The following is a 15,058-nucleotide window of genomic DNA, read 5'->3' as shown; positions in this document are numbered from 1 at the left end:
GCGATCTTAAAACTATTTGAAAAGAATAAAAATTCTGATTTTAAATAAAGAATTTTGTAAAAGAATTTTAACAGGTATTTTTTCAAATTCTCTTCTTCTAAATCAGATATTAAATTTATATTCCAATCTCGTTTCTTGCCCAAATTGTCGGTTCCAAATCAAATCACAATTGTTCACAAAAATGTTCTCTCCTAAAGTCAAAATTATCATTCTTTACGGGAATTTCTTGTTCCAAAGTTAAAATTATGTTTATTTACAAAATTATCTATAATAATCCAGAAATATGGTAACTTGGTTCTTCGAAAATAGAATTAAAATTCTTTTTTAAAATTTGTACTTCTAATTATTTTTTTCTCGTATAAAACTGAAACCCAATTTAAAAATAAAGGGAGATTATAAATAGAAAGGGGTATTTTTGTACTAATTTTTCCATTTTTAATCTAAAAATACTGATTTTCACTAGAAAATAAGACAGTTGATATTTAAACAAACAAAAATTTATTTTAAATAAAAAAAGTTGTATTTAACAAAAAAGATTAACTTTCAACAAAATACTTCAATCTTTAAATAAAACACATAAAGTACACGAAGTACATACAGTACAAACATTTTCTAGCAAATAGTTAAAATTTTAAATCAAGAAGATTAATTTTCTATAAAAAAAAATCATTTTTTAAAGAAAACACATGAAATTCCAATCAAACAGTTGAATTTATAACTAAAAAACATCAACTTTCAATTAAAAAGCGAATAGCTGCAATTTTAGTTGAAGAAATAAATTTTCTACAAAAACAGAAAAATAAATTTTCAACAACAATGATGAATATTTAACTGGAAAGTAGAACTGTTAAATTTTTTGGACTTTTAAAATTGAAATTTAAAAGCTTTACTTAAAAAATTTTGTATTCAAATGCTCAATAATTTAGGCCTATAAAATTGAAGGTACTAACATTTTTCAATATAAAAAAATATAAATCCACGTTATCATCTCCAATGCTTTAAATTAAAAAATAGTTTAAAAATCCTTGGAAAGCTTCAAAATTTTATTTCAAAATCTTAAGAAATCTAGAAGTTATTTTACATTTATTTAAAATTTTTAATTATTTTGAAAATTTTTTCAGAACTTCTAAATATTTAAAAAAATGAATTGAATTTTTCTACAATTTTCATAAAATCCGGAAAATTTGAGAACATTTCTTTACAATCTGGATGTATAAAGAAAGAAAGAATGCTTCAAAAGAATAAAAAAAATTTCTTCAGATTCATAGGAAAATTAAAAATAATTTTTCATTTGAAAAATTATTTGAAGAGAATATTTAAAAAGTTTTTCAACGATTTAAACAACATTTTCAAAAAAAAGATTTTAGAAGATTTTAAGAAAACTTTCTAAAATTTGCAGGATAATTTTTGATCTTTTTAAAACTCCTAAATATCTCTTAAAATTACTCAGATTTTTTCTACAAATTTTCATTTGTAAGTTATAAATCAAAATTTCAAATGTTGCTAAATATTCAATAATTAATATATTTTTTTTTTAATTAAAAATTTCACATTGAATCGGTTGAAAATTGAATATTTCAGACTGAAACAATATTTAAAATATTTAAAAAATCCTTTAATTAGGAATATATTATTATGAAGTTATTTTCAAGTTAAAAATAGTTTAAAAAACGTTGAGTCACACGTTAACATTTGTTTAAGGACTAAGACTTTTAAATTGAAACCGTTTAAATTTTAACGTTAAAATCTAAAAATTCTTAAATTTTGAACTGATTTAAAATCGTTTTTGTTCACTTTTTATTACTTAAAGTTCACATAAATTTAAAAAAAATGTATTGATTCAGTAAATAAAAAGGTTTTTTATCAAAAATTTTCAACATCAAAGGCTTTTATTTTTTACTTGTTCAAGTCTTTAAGAAAGCATTAAAAAAATCTTTAAATTAAAAATGTAAGCTTAAAAATAAAAATTATTAATCGAAAATTTTTAAAGTAAAAAAATTTGAATTACGCACTGTAAGCTAAATAATAGCATAATTGAAAAATATAAAAATTCCACTAATTATTTAAAAACTGTTGAAATCCAACATCGAGATTTTTTTTCTACAAATTTGTAAAATTATCGGTAAAAAAATAAACTTCACTGTCATTTCCCGATTTTTCCCGATCTCAAAAAATTCCCGGTCATTTCCCGGTTTTCCGCTCCAGCGGTCACCCTGAATTATCAACCAAACACATGAAATTTCAACAAAATACATACATTTCCAAAAAAAAACTAAATGAAAAAAATTACATTTTTAAACAAAGTGATGAATTTTTAACTAAAATATTGAAACATTTAATTGGAATAGTTAAATTTTCACTTTAGAAAGATTAATTTCTAACCATAGAAAAACAAAACAAAGAAAAAACAAATGTTCTACAAATTAGAGAGAACATTAATTTTCTACCAAAAGAGGATTTTCAACAAAAAAAAAAAACATCAATTCTCAACAAAATAGTTGAATTTTTAACTAAAAAGACAAGTTTTCAAACAAACAGTTAAATTTAGAATAAAGAATATCAATTTTCAACGAGAAATGGAAGCGGAATTTTCAGTTGAAAAAAATTAATTTTTCACCAAATTGATGAGCTTTCAAGTAAAATTATGAAAATTCAGATATAATAACTGAATTTTAAACCAAAAAGATGAATTTAAAACTATAATGATCCATTGTCAAGCTAGAAGATTAATTTCTACTTGAAAAATAAAAATGAATTTCAATAAAATACATGAAATTTCAACAACAAAAAAACGTATTAAAAAAATATGCCTAAAACACAAGTTTTAAAACCAAATAGTTCAATTTTGAACTAAGAAAATATTAATTTTCAACAAAAAATGGAATTGTTACATTTTTTAATGAAAAAAAAAATGAATTTTAACCCAAGTTAATGAGTTTTTAACTGAAGTGATGAAAATTAAACTGAAATAGTTCAATTTTAAACCAAAAATATGAATTTTTGACTAAAATTATGAATCTTTAAACGTAATAGTTGAATTTCAGATTAAAAATATGAATTTTCAACTGGAAAAAATCATTTTTTAACCAAAAATTCAATAATTGAATTTTCAGTCAAAAACTATAAAACTAAAATAATTAAATTTTCAATCAGGAACATTAAATTTAAATAAAGAATATTAATTTCTACCACAAAATATGAACTTTAAACTAAAAAAAAATATATTATTTTTCAATCAAAAATTAAATAGTTAAATTTCTTGTTAAAAAATAATGTTCAATTAAAAAGATGAATTTTCAATTAAAATGATGAATCTTTCAACAACAAAAATTAATTTTTAAGAAAAGAGTTTAATTTTTAACCATGTAATAAAATTTTCATTCAATAATAGATGAATTCTGAACGAAAAATCCAGTTGTTAAGTCAACCGAAAAAGATTTTAATTTTCCATTTAAGATATTTTAATTCAACCAGAAAAGATGACTTTTTAATATGAGTTGAATTTTTAACTAAGAAAGATTTTTTAGTCAAAAGAGGGAAAAAATTGCAAACAAACACGATGAATTTTCAAACATAAAGATGAGTTTTTAACCAAGAAGATTAGTTTTCTACCAAAAAGAACGAATTTTCAACCAAATAAACGTAGTTTTAATAGAAGAAAAATATTTCCGGCAATTTTCCGATTTTTTCCCGGTTCGCAAACATTTTTAAGGCCAATTCCATACTTTTAAAATTGCAAAATTTTAAGCTAGACACATTAAAAATTGAAAAATAATTTTTTTAACTTAAAATTTCTGTAATTAGAAGTTAAATTATTTTTATTTTAAACAGTCTAGGCAACCTTTAAAAGCTTTAAAATTTTATTTGAAAATCTTAAGAAACCTAGAAGTGGTTTTCAATTTTTCCGTATTCCAAATAATTTTTGAATTTTTTTTTTTCAGAACTTTTAAATATATTTCAAAATGAATTGAATTTTTCTATAACTTTTAGAAAATCCTGCAAATTGAAAAAAATTTAATTTGAATCTACAAATAATAATAGAATACTTATTATTTGTAAAAATATTAGAGTAATTTTAAGAGATATTTAGATGTTTTAAAAAGATTCGAATTAAATTTAGAACTTGAAATAATTTCAAATAAAATGTAAATTTTTGCAGAATTCAAACAAAAAATTTTGATTTTTTTTTTTAAGAATTGTGAGACTTCAAAAAAATAAAAAATTTTCTTGAGATCTTACGAAAATTGAAAATGATTTTTCACTATGAAAAATTATTGTCACAAAAAGTTTAAGAAGATTTTAAGAGATTTAAAAAATTATCAAAGAAGAACATGGAAGATTTTAAGGATTTTTTTTTTTAATTTGCAGGACTTTTAATATTGAAGGAAAATTTCGATTAATTTTAAAATATATTTAGAAGTTTTGAAAAAATGTTAATACACTTCGTTTAAATTACTTGAAATAATTTCAAGTTTTCAAATAATTTTCTTCAATTGTTATTTATGCGTCAAATTTAACAATTTCACTTATAAATTAAACACTTTTTAAATAGAACAATTGAAATTGTAACGCTAAACGATTAAAAGCTTTTCGAAAATCTAAAGATTCAGAGCTTTCTATGTATTTTTTATTAAATTTAATTTAAAAAATAATATAAAGAAAGACCTGAAACTCTGAATAAAAAATATATTATTGATAAATCAGGAAAATTCTTATTTACAAATAAAATTATCGGAATAAATGATATATTAATTTCAATTCTTATCAAGACTTTCGGATTGAAACAGTTACAATCTGGAAATCCTCTAATTTTGAACGGATCTAGATTTGTTTGGTCAAATCAATTATTGTTCAGATTTCCATACTTAGAGTACAGATTCATTTTAAAAATAATAAAATTTATTTTAAACATAACTGTTAAAATCGAACTGCTAATTTTTTGAAGCCTTTGAAAACTGCATTTTAACATTCTTTAAATTAAAATATATGCTTTTAAAACTTAAAAATTTAAAATGGAAAATTTTTAAATTGAAAGATACTCGAATTAAGAATTCTAAACTGAATGCTATAATAATTTATAAAAATAATAATTTAAAAAATTATTTAAAACCCGGTTTAAATCAAAGATGGGCAACATTTTCATTCTAAAAATTTTGTCAAAGGTATATAAAAAATCTCTGATAAATCCAGTTTTCCAGGTCCCGTTATGAAAAAAAAAATCAATTCGAAAATTAAAAATTCGTCAAAAATACTCAAATAATTGTTAAGGCTTTGAAATAAGTTCGCGACTAAAAAAATGCCAGTTATTTTACAAAGTCCAGGACTTTTCCAGGTCTTCACGGCCATGTAGGAATCCTGGAGGGTAAAAATAAAAATTAAAAAATAAACTCACCCTGCATCGATTTCTTAATACTGTCGCTCTTAATAAAGTTTTTATACAACTGCTTTTGCAGCTCGCTCATCTTTATACAAACGACCAATTCGTGTTTCAGAGGCAGATATTTTGAAAGTAAAGCACTAGTACGCCTTATAAGACACTTGTTAACAATTGTCACTAATTCCGTTAATCTTTCCTGCGCTATTTTACGTTCGTTGTCTGTTGCCATTGCATCTTGTCCACGTAAGATAGGAATTTCAAACTTTTTTCTGAATTCCTGCAAAAAAAAAACCCATGAATTTCCATCAAAATAGTTCAATTTTCAATAAAATAGATGAATTTTCAACTCAATTTATAAATCTTCAATCAGAAAAGGTAAATTTTCAACAAAATAGTTAAACCCGCAAACAGAACAGATTAACTTTAAAGCTTTTTAAAAAAGCACTAAAGCGTTGCGTTTTTAACCAAATAAAGATGAAATCTCGACTAAAAAAGATGCATTTTCAAACTATAGACGAATTTTTAAAATGTTCAATTTTTAAGCTAAAAAGATTAATTTTCTACAAAACAGTTGTCTTTTCAACCCAAAAATTTGAGTTTTTAACAAAAAGATTCCTTTTCAACCAAATAGTTGAATTTCCAACCAAACTATTGCATTTTCAAGTCAAAAAGATGAAATTTTCTTTACCCGAAATGATCAATTTTCAACAAAAAATTTTATTTTAAACAAAATAAATAAATTTCTACCAAAATATTTGAATTTTTAAGTAAAATACGAATTTTTTAGAAGACAAAACAATTCTAAAAAAAAGTTGAATTCCCAAGAAAAGAGTTTTGAACCAAATGAGAAATAGTTCATTTTTCAGTTGAAAAAATTACTTCTAAACAAAAAATTTAACCAGTTAATTCAACCAAAAATACGAATTTTTAACCTCAATCAAAAAGATAAATTTTCAACGAAGAAGATTAATTTTCTAGCAAGAAAGATGAATTTTCAATCCAAGAAAACAAATGTTAAAAAAATAAATTTTCAATGAAAAACTTGGATTTTCAACTAAAAAAGATGATTTTAAACCCGAGAAGACGAATTTTCATCTAATCAAGTTAAGTTTTTACCAGAAATCGGAATGGTTCAATTTTCAGTTTGAAAGTATAATTTTTAACAGAAAAAATTAATTTTAAACCAAAAAAGGCAAATTTTTAACAAAACAGTAGTATCCTCAACCAAAAATGTAAATTTTCAACCATGAAGATTAATTTTCTACCATGAAAGAAGAATTTTCAATCCAAGAAGACGAATGTTCAATAAAAAAATGAATTTTCAATGAAATATTTAGATTTTTAACTACAAAAGATGATTTTAAACCTGAAAAGACGAATTTTCAACAAAACATATAAATCTTCAACTTAAAAAGAATTTATTCTCAACCAAAACGGCGAATTTTTAACAAATTAGATTAATTTCCTGCTAAAAAAAAATGAATTTTTAATAAAAAGAGATAATTTTACAAGCTGAAAAATCAAGTTCTTACAAAATTGTCGAATCCACAACCAAAAAGGCGAATTCAGGGTGGCCGTTTTAATTGACGAAATAAATTCCCAGTCATTTCCCGGCTTTTCCCCGGTGCGCAAACATTTTTCACGGTCAATGAAATTAAAAAAATGGAACACTGAAGCTAAAAAAATTTCCACTTGGGATCATAAAAACTGAGCTTTAAATGAAAGCACTCAAAGTGGAACTGTTAAATTTTGAACTTTAAATATTGAAATTTAAAAGTTTTTAATTACAAAATTTTGTATTGAAAATCTCAATTATTTACGCGTATAAAATTAAAGGTACTAAAATTTTTCGATATAAAAAATATAAATCCACGTTATCATTTTCAATAATCTATATTGAAAAGTCAATCAATGAACTTTAAAATTTTCAAAATTATATAATTTTAAGCTAGAAGCATTAAATATTGAAAAATTCAAAATATTTTAACTGAACACTTCTTAAATTATAAATTCTTGAGAAATCTAGAAGTTGTTTTAAATTGGTTTTAAATTTAAAAGTATTTTGGAAATTTTTTCAGAACTTCTAAATATCTGTCAAAATGAATTGAATTTTTTCTGCAATTTTCAGAAAATCCTGTAAATTTTAGAAAATTTCTTTACAATTCGGATGTATAAATAACAGTTGAAAATTTATTATTTTTAGGCGAAATTTGAGTAATTTTAAGAGATACGTAGAAATTTTGAAAAGATTCAAACTTAAAGTAAAAATTAAAATGATAGCCTATTATAAAACAAAATTCAGATTTTCGCCGATTTTAAACAAAAAATTAGATTCTTTTCAATCATTGTTAAAGGCTTCGAAAGAATAAAAAATTTTTCTTTAGATTCATAGGAAAATTAAAAATAATTTTTCATTTTAAAAAATTATTTGAAGACAATATTTAAAAAGTTTTTCAACGATTTAAACAAAAATGAAAAAAAATCAAATATTGCTAAATATTCAATAATTAATCTTTTTTTTTTTTTCATTAAAAATTTCAAATTGAATGGGTTAAAAAATGAATATTTTAGACGGAAACAATATTTTAAATTAAGAAAAAATCCTTAAATTAAGAATATATTATTATAAAGTTATTTCTAAGTGGACAATAGTTTATGAACTTTCAGTCACACGTTCACATTTGTTTAATGACTAAGACTTTCAAATTGAAACCATTTAAGTTTTAACGTTAAAATCGGAAAATTCTTAAATTTTGAACTGGTTTCAAATCGTTTTGTCAAATGAATGAATTTTCAACCAAAAAACTACTTTTTAACAAAGTAGTATAACTTTGAATTAAAAAAGATGAATTTTCGACGCAAAATTGAATAATTGCTGTACCAAACAAAAAATATTTTAATATTAATTAAAAATTAATTCGATTTAAACAGAAAATACAAATTTAAAATGAAAGACTTGATTTTTAAATTCAAAAAATAATTTTCAAGACAAATTTTTTTTTCACAATAAAATAGTTAAATTTTAGACGAAAAAAACGAATTTGCAACTAAAAAAATTTGTAACCAAAAATGAAATAGTGTGTTCAATTGTTATTTATGCGTCAAAATTCAACAATTTCACTTATAAATTAAACACTTTTTAAATAGAACAATTAAAATTGTAAAACAATTCAGTTTGAAATTGTTTACTTTTAAATATTTTGTTTCGATTGACTCGTCTTAAATGAACATTAAAATATTGCTAAATATTAAATAATCGTTATTTTTCTAAATGAAAAAATGTCAAATTAAATGGGTTAAAAATTGAACGATTTAGACATTAAAAATAATTTTAATTTAATATAAAAAATAAATTTGTGTTTAAAAATAAAATTATCGGAATAAATGATATTATATTAATTTCAATTCTTATTAAGACTTTCGAATTATTATAATTATTGTTCAGTTTCTTATACCTAAAGTTCAGATCTACTTTAAAAATAATGTATTTATTTATGTTTAAAGTTGAAAAAATATAACTTTTTTATCAAAAATTCTCAACTTCAAACGCTTTTAATTGTTAATTGTTCAAAACTTCAACACAATTCAAGGCAATTAAACTTCCAAATAATTTTTTTTTAACTTTTATAAATTATAGAGTTTGAAGAAATTATAAATCCAAGAAACATTAAAAATTGAACGATAATATTTTTTTTTTATCCTGAAAACTTCTTGAATTAAAAGTTATTTTAATTTTAAATAGTTTAAAAATCCTTGAAACGCTTCAAAATTTCATTTAAAAATATTGAAAAATTTACATGTTGTTTAACATTTAAAAAAAATGTTTAATTACTTTTTTATTTTTTCAGAACTTTTAAACAACATTTAAAATTATTCGATTTTTTAAAAACATTTTTTTTTAATTCTGCCAAATTGAACAAATTTCCTTAAAATCTTCGATTCATTTTTGATAATTTTGTAAATCTTTTTAAATATTTTCTCAAAACTAATTTTTCGAAATAAAAAATCATTTTGAATTTTTCGAGAAAATGTTACTTATTCTTTTGAAGCCTTTCAAATTCTTAAAAAGCATCTAAGCCCGATTTTCCAGGTAAAGAAATAAATTTCATAATTCGGCAATTTTCTGTCAAGAATTTTGCTATTCTAGATTTTGCCAATTCGGGAAAAAAGGAGCTGTTTTCAAAAAATAGGGGAAAAGAAAAGGAATTCTTTTAAAAAATGGTAAAAATCGGTAAAATATGGAAAAGATTTTCAAGTCTGAGTTAAAAATGAATTTCAATTCAATGAAAAAAATACCTGAGCAGTGCCAAGAAGACCCTGATTAACGAACTGGATGAGCGAGAAATATTCTAGAAGATCATTCTGGATTGGCGTTCCACTGAGAAGAACTCTTCGCTTCGCTTTCAAGCCCATCAATGATTGGTAGGTCTGATTTTCGCAATTTTTGAGTCGATGACCTTCGTCACAGAGGACCAGGCCAACCTCATCTTCATGCAAAACGTGGGAGTGCAATCGAAACGTTTCGTAGCTGATTATCAGGATTGGATTGGCACATCTGCGACCATAAGTTTTCATAAATCCTCGAAGTTTAACGTCAATGTCGTTTTTGCTACCTCCGTCAATTGCGAGGGGTTTTACTCGATTGTTCAGCCATTTGAAGATTTCATTGTACCAGTTCTTTACGAGAGAACTTGGAGCTACAATTATTGCTTTTTCTATCAGTGGTTTCGCTTCAGGTCCTGAATTAAAAAAAGATCTTAAATTGAGAAAAGACGAGAGAGAAAATATGAAATCTTAAACACTTGCGGGAAAAACGGACAAAGGAGAGTGTATTAATTTTTTTTACCGAGAATTTTACAAATATTTAGAAGAACAATCGATCCAATGTCTTGAAATATGAGAATTTTCGTATTATATGACCTAAATCCTGGACAAAAATTCCCTGACAATCCCCGGTTCTTTTTTTTCAGGTATCTCAAGATTTTTCCAGGTTTAATTGTTTATGGTAAAAAGTCATTTAAATATTTAGCATTTTTAAGGCGGTCGTTTTAAGCATAGAAAAAAATCCGGGTCAATGTGAAACTCTTGAATTTTAAACTTTGAAAATTCAAGTTTAAAAGTTGTTTCATTCAACAACTTTGTATTCAAATTTTCAATCATTTAAACGAATAAAATGGTTCAAAAAATATATATCCACGTTATCATTTTCTATACTCTACATTGAAGAGTCAATCGATGAATTTAAAAATCTTCTAAATTATACCATTTTAAGCAATTTTAAATTTTAATTTCAGCTCAGAATGCTCAAATGCAGAATTTTCATTCTTTTCGAAAATACCCAATTTCAACTAATTGTAAAAATTAAAAATTTTCGTAAAATTCCCTGTTCAAATCCGGAATTTTAATAGTTTTCAAAAAATTTCCGTTTCAACTAAAAATTCGAATTTTTTGTAAAATTCCCTGTTCCAATTCATAATTTTAATTTATTTTGAAAATATTTCATTTCAAATTAGAAATAGAATTCATTCTATTAAAAAAATTCCCTATCCCAGCTCGGAATTTAATTAAATTTTAACATTCCCTGTTCCTAGAAAAATGATCATTCTTTTGGAATAATACCAGTTTCAGGTTGGTCGTTTTAATCGATGAAATAAATTCCCGGTCACTGAGCTTTAAATGAAAGCACTCAAAGTGGAACTGTTAAAATTTGAACTTTTAAAATAGAAATATAAAAGTTTTTAATTGAAAAAATTTGTATTCAAATACTCAATAATTTACGCGTATAAAATTGAATGTACTAACACATTTCAATATAAAAAAATATAAATCAACGCTACCATTTTCAATGCTCTAAATTCCAAAATCAATCAATAAAACGAATTTTCAACAAAATAGTTAAATGTTTAATGAACTTGATGAATTTTTAAGCGCAACCGGCGATTTTTTCATATTAAAATTGAATTTTCAATCGGAAAAGTTAAGTTTTTCAGCAAAAAAGTTTACTTTTCAACTAAAGAGTTGAATTTTTAACCAAAAAGATGAAACTTCTACAAACAAGGCAGCCGAATTTCAAACTCAAAAATATAAATTAAAAAAAAAAAGTTAATTTTTTACTAAAAAAGATCAATTTACAAACAAAAACGAAATAACTAAATGTGCAGTTTAAAAAATTAATTTTCTATTTAAAAAAACGATTAACAAACAAATTAAAAAACGAAAAACATGAATTTACAACCAGAAAAAATAAGTTTTTACCCAAAAATGGAGTCATTGAATTTTAACGTCAAAGAAACGATTTTTCAAACAAAAAGGCCGAATTTTTTAGATTCAAATTCAATCTTTAATTAGATCAATTAATTTTTCATTTTAAGAGTTCATTTTTAACGAACAAAGCTAAATTTTTTTTCAAAGGCGAATTTTCAAACGAAAAGGACAAATTTTCTATAAAAAAAAAACACACAAATTTGAGCGAAATAGTTAAATTTGTGACAAAGACGTTGACGTTTTAATAGAATAATTTTTAGCCGAAACATACAAATAAAAAACTGTTTTCGTTTAAAATTTCATATTTTTTGTCTGAAAATTCATCTCTGTAGGTTAAAAATTCAAGTTTTTTTTTTAAATGAAATTATTTTGTTGAACATCCGTCTTTCTCGATAGAAAATGTATCCATTTCATTTGAAAATTTTTATTTTTTGTAGAAAAATCATAATTCGTGGTTAAAAATGTATCTTCCTAGGTTAAAAATTAAATTTTTTGCTGAAAATTTAACTTTTCTGAATGAAAATTCAATTTTAATCTAAAAAATTTGCCTTTTTTTTGTTTGAAAATTCAACAATTTTGTTAAACATTCAACTATTTTATCGAAAATTTATTTTATTCGCTTGAAAGTTCAACTATTTGGTTGAAACTTTTTTTTTGTGAAAATTTAACTATTTTGTGGAAAATTAATCTTTTTTGGTCAAAATTATTATTTTTTTACTGAAAATTTAACTCAGGGTGGCCGTTTTAATCGACGAAATAAATTCCCGTTTTTTTCCCGGTTCGCAAACATTTTTCACGATCAATGAAGATAAAAAATGGAACACTAAAGCTAAAAAATTTCCACTTGAGGTAATAAAAACTGAGCAAAATTATACAATTGTAAGGAATTTTCAAAAAATATTCTAGAAGATTTTAAGAAAATGTTCTAAAATTTGCATGATAATTTTTAATCTTTTTAAAACTACTAATAATCTCTTAAAATTACTTAAATTTTTTTTACAAATGTTTATTTGTAAATTACACATTAAAATTTAAAAAATTTCACTTACAAATTAAGCATTTTTCAAATTAAACAATTAAAGTTGTAACGTTCAAAGTTTAAAGGCTGTTCGAAATTTTAACGATACCACGCTTTCTATGTCAAACAATTTAGTTAAAGATTCTTTACTTTTAAAAATTTTGTTTTAATTTACTTGTCTTAAATAAAAATTCACATATTGCTACATATTCAATAATTAATCTCTTTTTTTTATTAATGATTTCATATTGAATGGGTTTAAAATTGAATATTTTAGACTGAAACAATATTTTTAATTTGATAAAATCCTTTAAATTCTGAAAATTGTTAAATTTTGAACTAGTTTAAAATCGTTTTGTCAAATCGTTTTTGTTCACTTTTTATTACTTAAAGTACAGATTAAAAAAATTATTTATTCATTACATAAAAATGTATTTTATCGAAAATTTTTAACATCAAAGGCTTTTATTTTTTATTTGTTCGAGTCTTTAAGAAAGCATTTAAAAATTCTTTAAATTAAAAAATGTAAGCTTAGAAATAAGAATTTTAAATGGTTTTAAAAATACCCTAAAATCTTGAAAATCCTTTCAAATGGTTGCAAACTATTAAAAATTTATCGGAATCTTTAAAAATACCCTGAAATATTTTTAAAAAATTAAAGAAACTTCAAAAGTAGGCCTGAATTGAATAGTTATTAAAAATTCACCGAAGATCCCTAGAAAAATTTAGAGTGATTTTTATTTTGAAAAATTAATTTTAAGAGCATATTTTTAAATATTTCAAAATATTACAAAAGTTTTCCAAAATTGTCAAAGTAGAGTCTGGAAGGCTTTCAGGCAATTTTTTAATATCGCAGGATATAAAAAAAATATGTAAGAAAAATAAGACTCATTTCAAAAGGTACTTAAAAGTTGTAAACAAACCTTGAACATAATTTACAATTTGAAAATATTTGACAAATTTTAAAACTAAATGTAGATTTTTAAAGATTTTACACAAAGATTGGAGAATGCAAACTAATGTTCAGTAAATATTTAGAAATTCTAAACAAACTTTAAAAATCGAAAAGATTTCAATTTTTTTTATCAAAATGTAAATTTATGAAGATTTCGAAATATTAAGATTATTTTTTTAAGATTCTTGAAAATTTTTTAAATGATTTTTTATTTTTAAACATTTTTTTGAGAGAATATTCGAAAAGATTTAAAAACATATTTTGAGACGAACTTAGTTCAAAATTTATTTATTTAACTGACAATTTAAATATTCTATGTATTACTACTTGGTGACTAATTTATCTTTTTAGTAGAAAATTCATTTCTTTGATGGAAAATTTAATTATCAGGTTGGAAATTCCATAAATTCAAATAAATATTGGTATAAAAAATTATGTATTTTTTTTTTTAAATTAATCTTTTTTGGCTAAAAATTGACTTTATATGGTTGAAAAATTAATGTTTTAGGTGCAAATTCAACTATTTTACTGAGAATTCTTTTTTTTTTTTTGCAGTAAAGTAATCTCATTAATAAAAACTTCACCTTCTTGATTGAGATTTAATTTCTTTGCTAAAATATGTAACAATTTTGTTGAAAAAAATCTTTTTTCTAACTAAAGATTAAAATAATATTCTATTTTTGGTTAAAAAATTGGTTAAAAAATGTGGGCAACAGTTATTACATACCTTGTTTTAAGAGAGTCCACAAAAGAGATATGCACTGAAGTGTTTTTCCAAGTCCCATTTCGTCAGCCATTATGCAACCATAGGCATTTTCTATACGTTTCCCCGTAACGCATTCGTACATAAATTTCACGCCTTCCCTTTGATGTGGCCTAAGGATGTTGCAAAGTAAAGGATCCACTACTACGTGTACTAGTATATTTTTCCTAAGTAAAATAATATATGATCAATTTAAATAAGGGACCATTCTTAAATTACGTTATATTTAAAAAAAAAATTAATTTAATAATTTCTTTAAAAGATAGAAGTATCTTTTCTACTGTAAAGTATAGCTTTTTAACCTAATATATGAATTTTCAACAAAATAATTAAATTTTTAACACATTTCTTGAATTTTCATCATAAAAAGATACTCCCACCCCCAAAGTGTCATAAATTATATTAAAAAAACAGAACTTTAAAACCAAAAAGAAGAAATTTTCTACAAATAAAGATTTTTCCCTCAAGAAAGAAATACAAATTTATCTAAATTTTTTAACCTTAAAGCCAAGATACAAATTTTCTCTAGAAAAATGGAATTTTCAAACAAAAAATACGACTTCTAACTAAAAAAAAAAAGAAGTTAAATCTTTTAGAAAATTGAGAAGTTACACTTTCAGTTAATTTTATTTGTTTAACTTTTACACAAGTAGTTGAAATTAAAAAAAATAATTAATTTTC

The 15,058-nt window shown here is 22.7% G+C and overlaps 1 protein-coding gene across 1 annotated transcript in view; it reads right to left on the bottom strand.

The window, feature by feature from the left end:
• The window catches only part of LOC117171841 (DNA repair and recombination protein RAD54-like), a 50,521-nt gene that overhangs the window by 21,850 nt on the left and 13,613 nt on the right, over window positions 1-15,058 (bottom strand). The window contains exons 4-6 of the mRNA XM_033359476.1: window positions 14,342-14,544; window positions 9,674-10,116; window positions 5,393-5,654 (exon numbers count right to left, since the gene is read on the bottom strand). Of these exons, the coding sequence (XP_033215367.1) occupies window positions 5,393-5,654; window positions 9,674-10,116; window positions 14,342-14,544 (908 nt within the window). The remainder of the gene's footprint in view (window positions 1-5,392; window positions 5,655-9,673; window positions 10,117-14,341; window positions 14,545-15,058) is intronic.

Source organism: Belonocnema kinseyi, chromosome 4, assembly GCF_010883055.1.
Source record: "Belonocnema kinseyi isolate 2016_QV_RU_SX_M_011 chromosome 4, B_treatae_v1, whole genome shotgun sequence".
Taxonomy (NCBI): Eukaryota; Metazoa; Arthropoda; class Insecta; order Hymenoptera; family Cynipidae; genus Belonocnema; species Belonocnema kinseyi.
The sequence above is the reverse complement of the archived record's forward strand: the minus strand, read 5'-3'. Positions and strand labels throughout refer to the sequence as shown.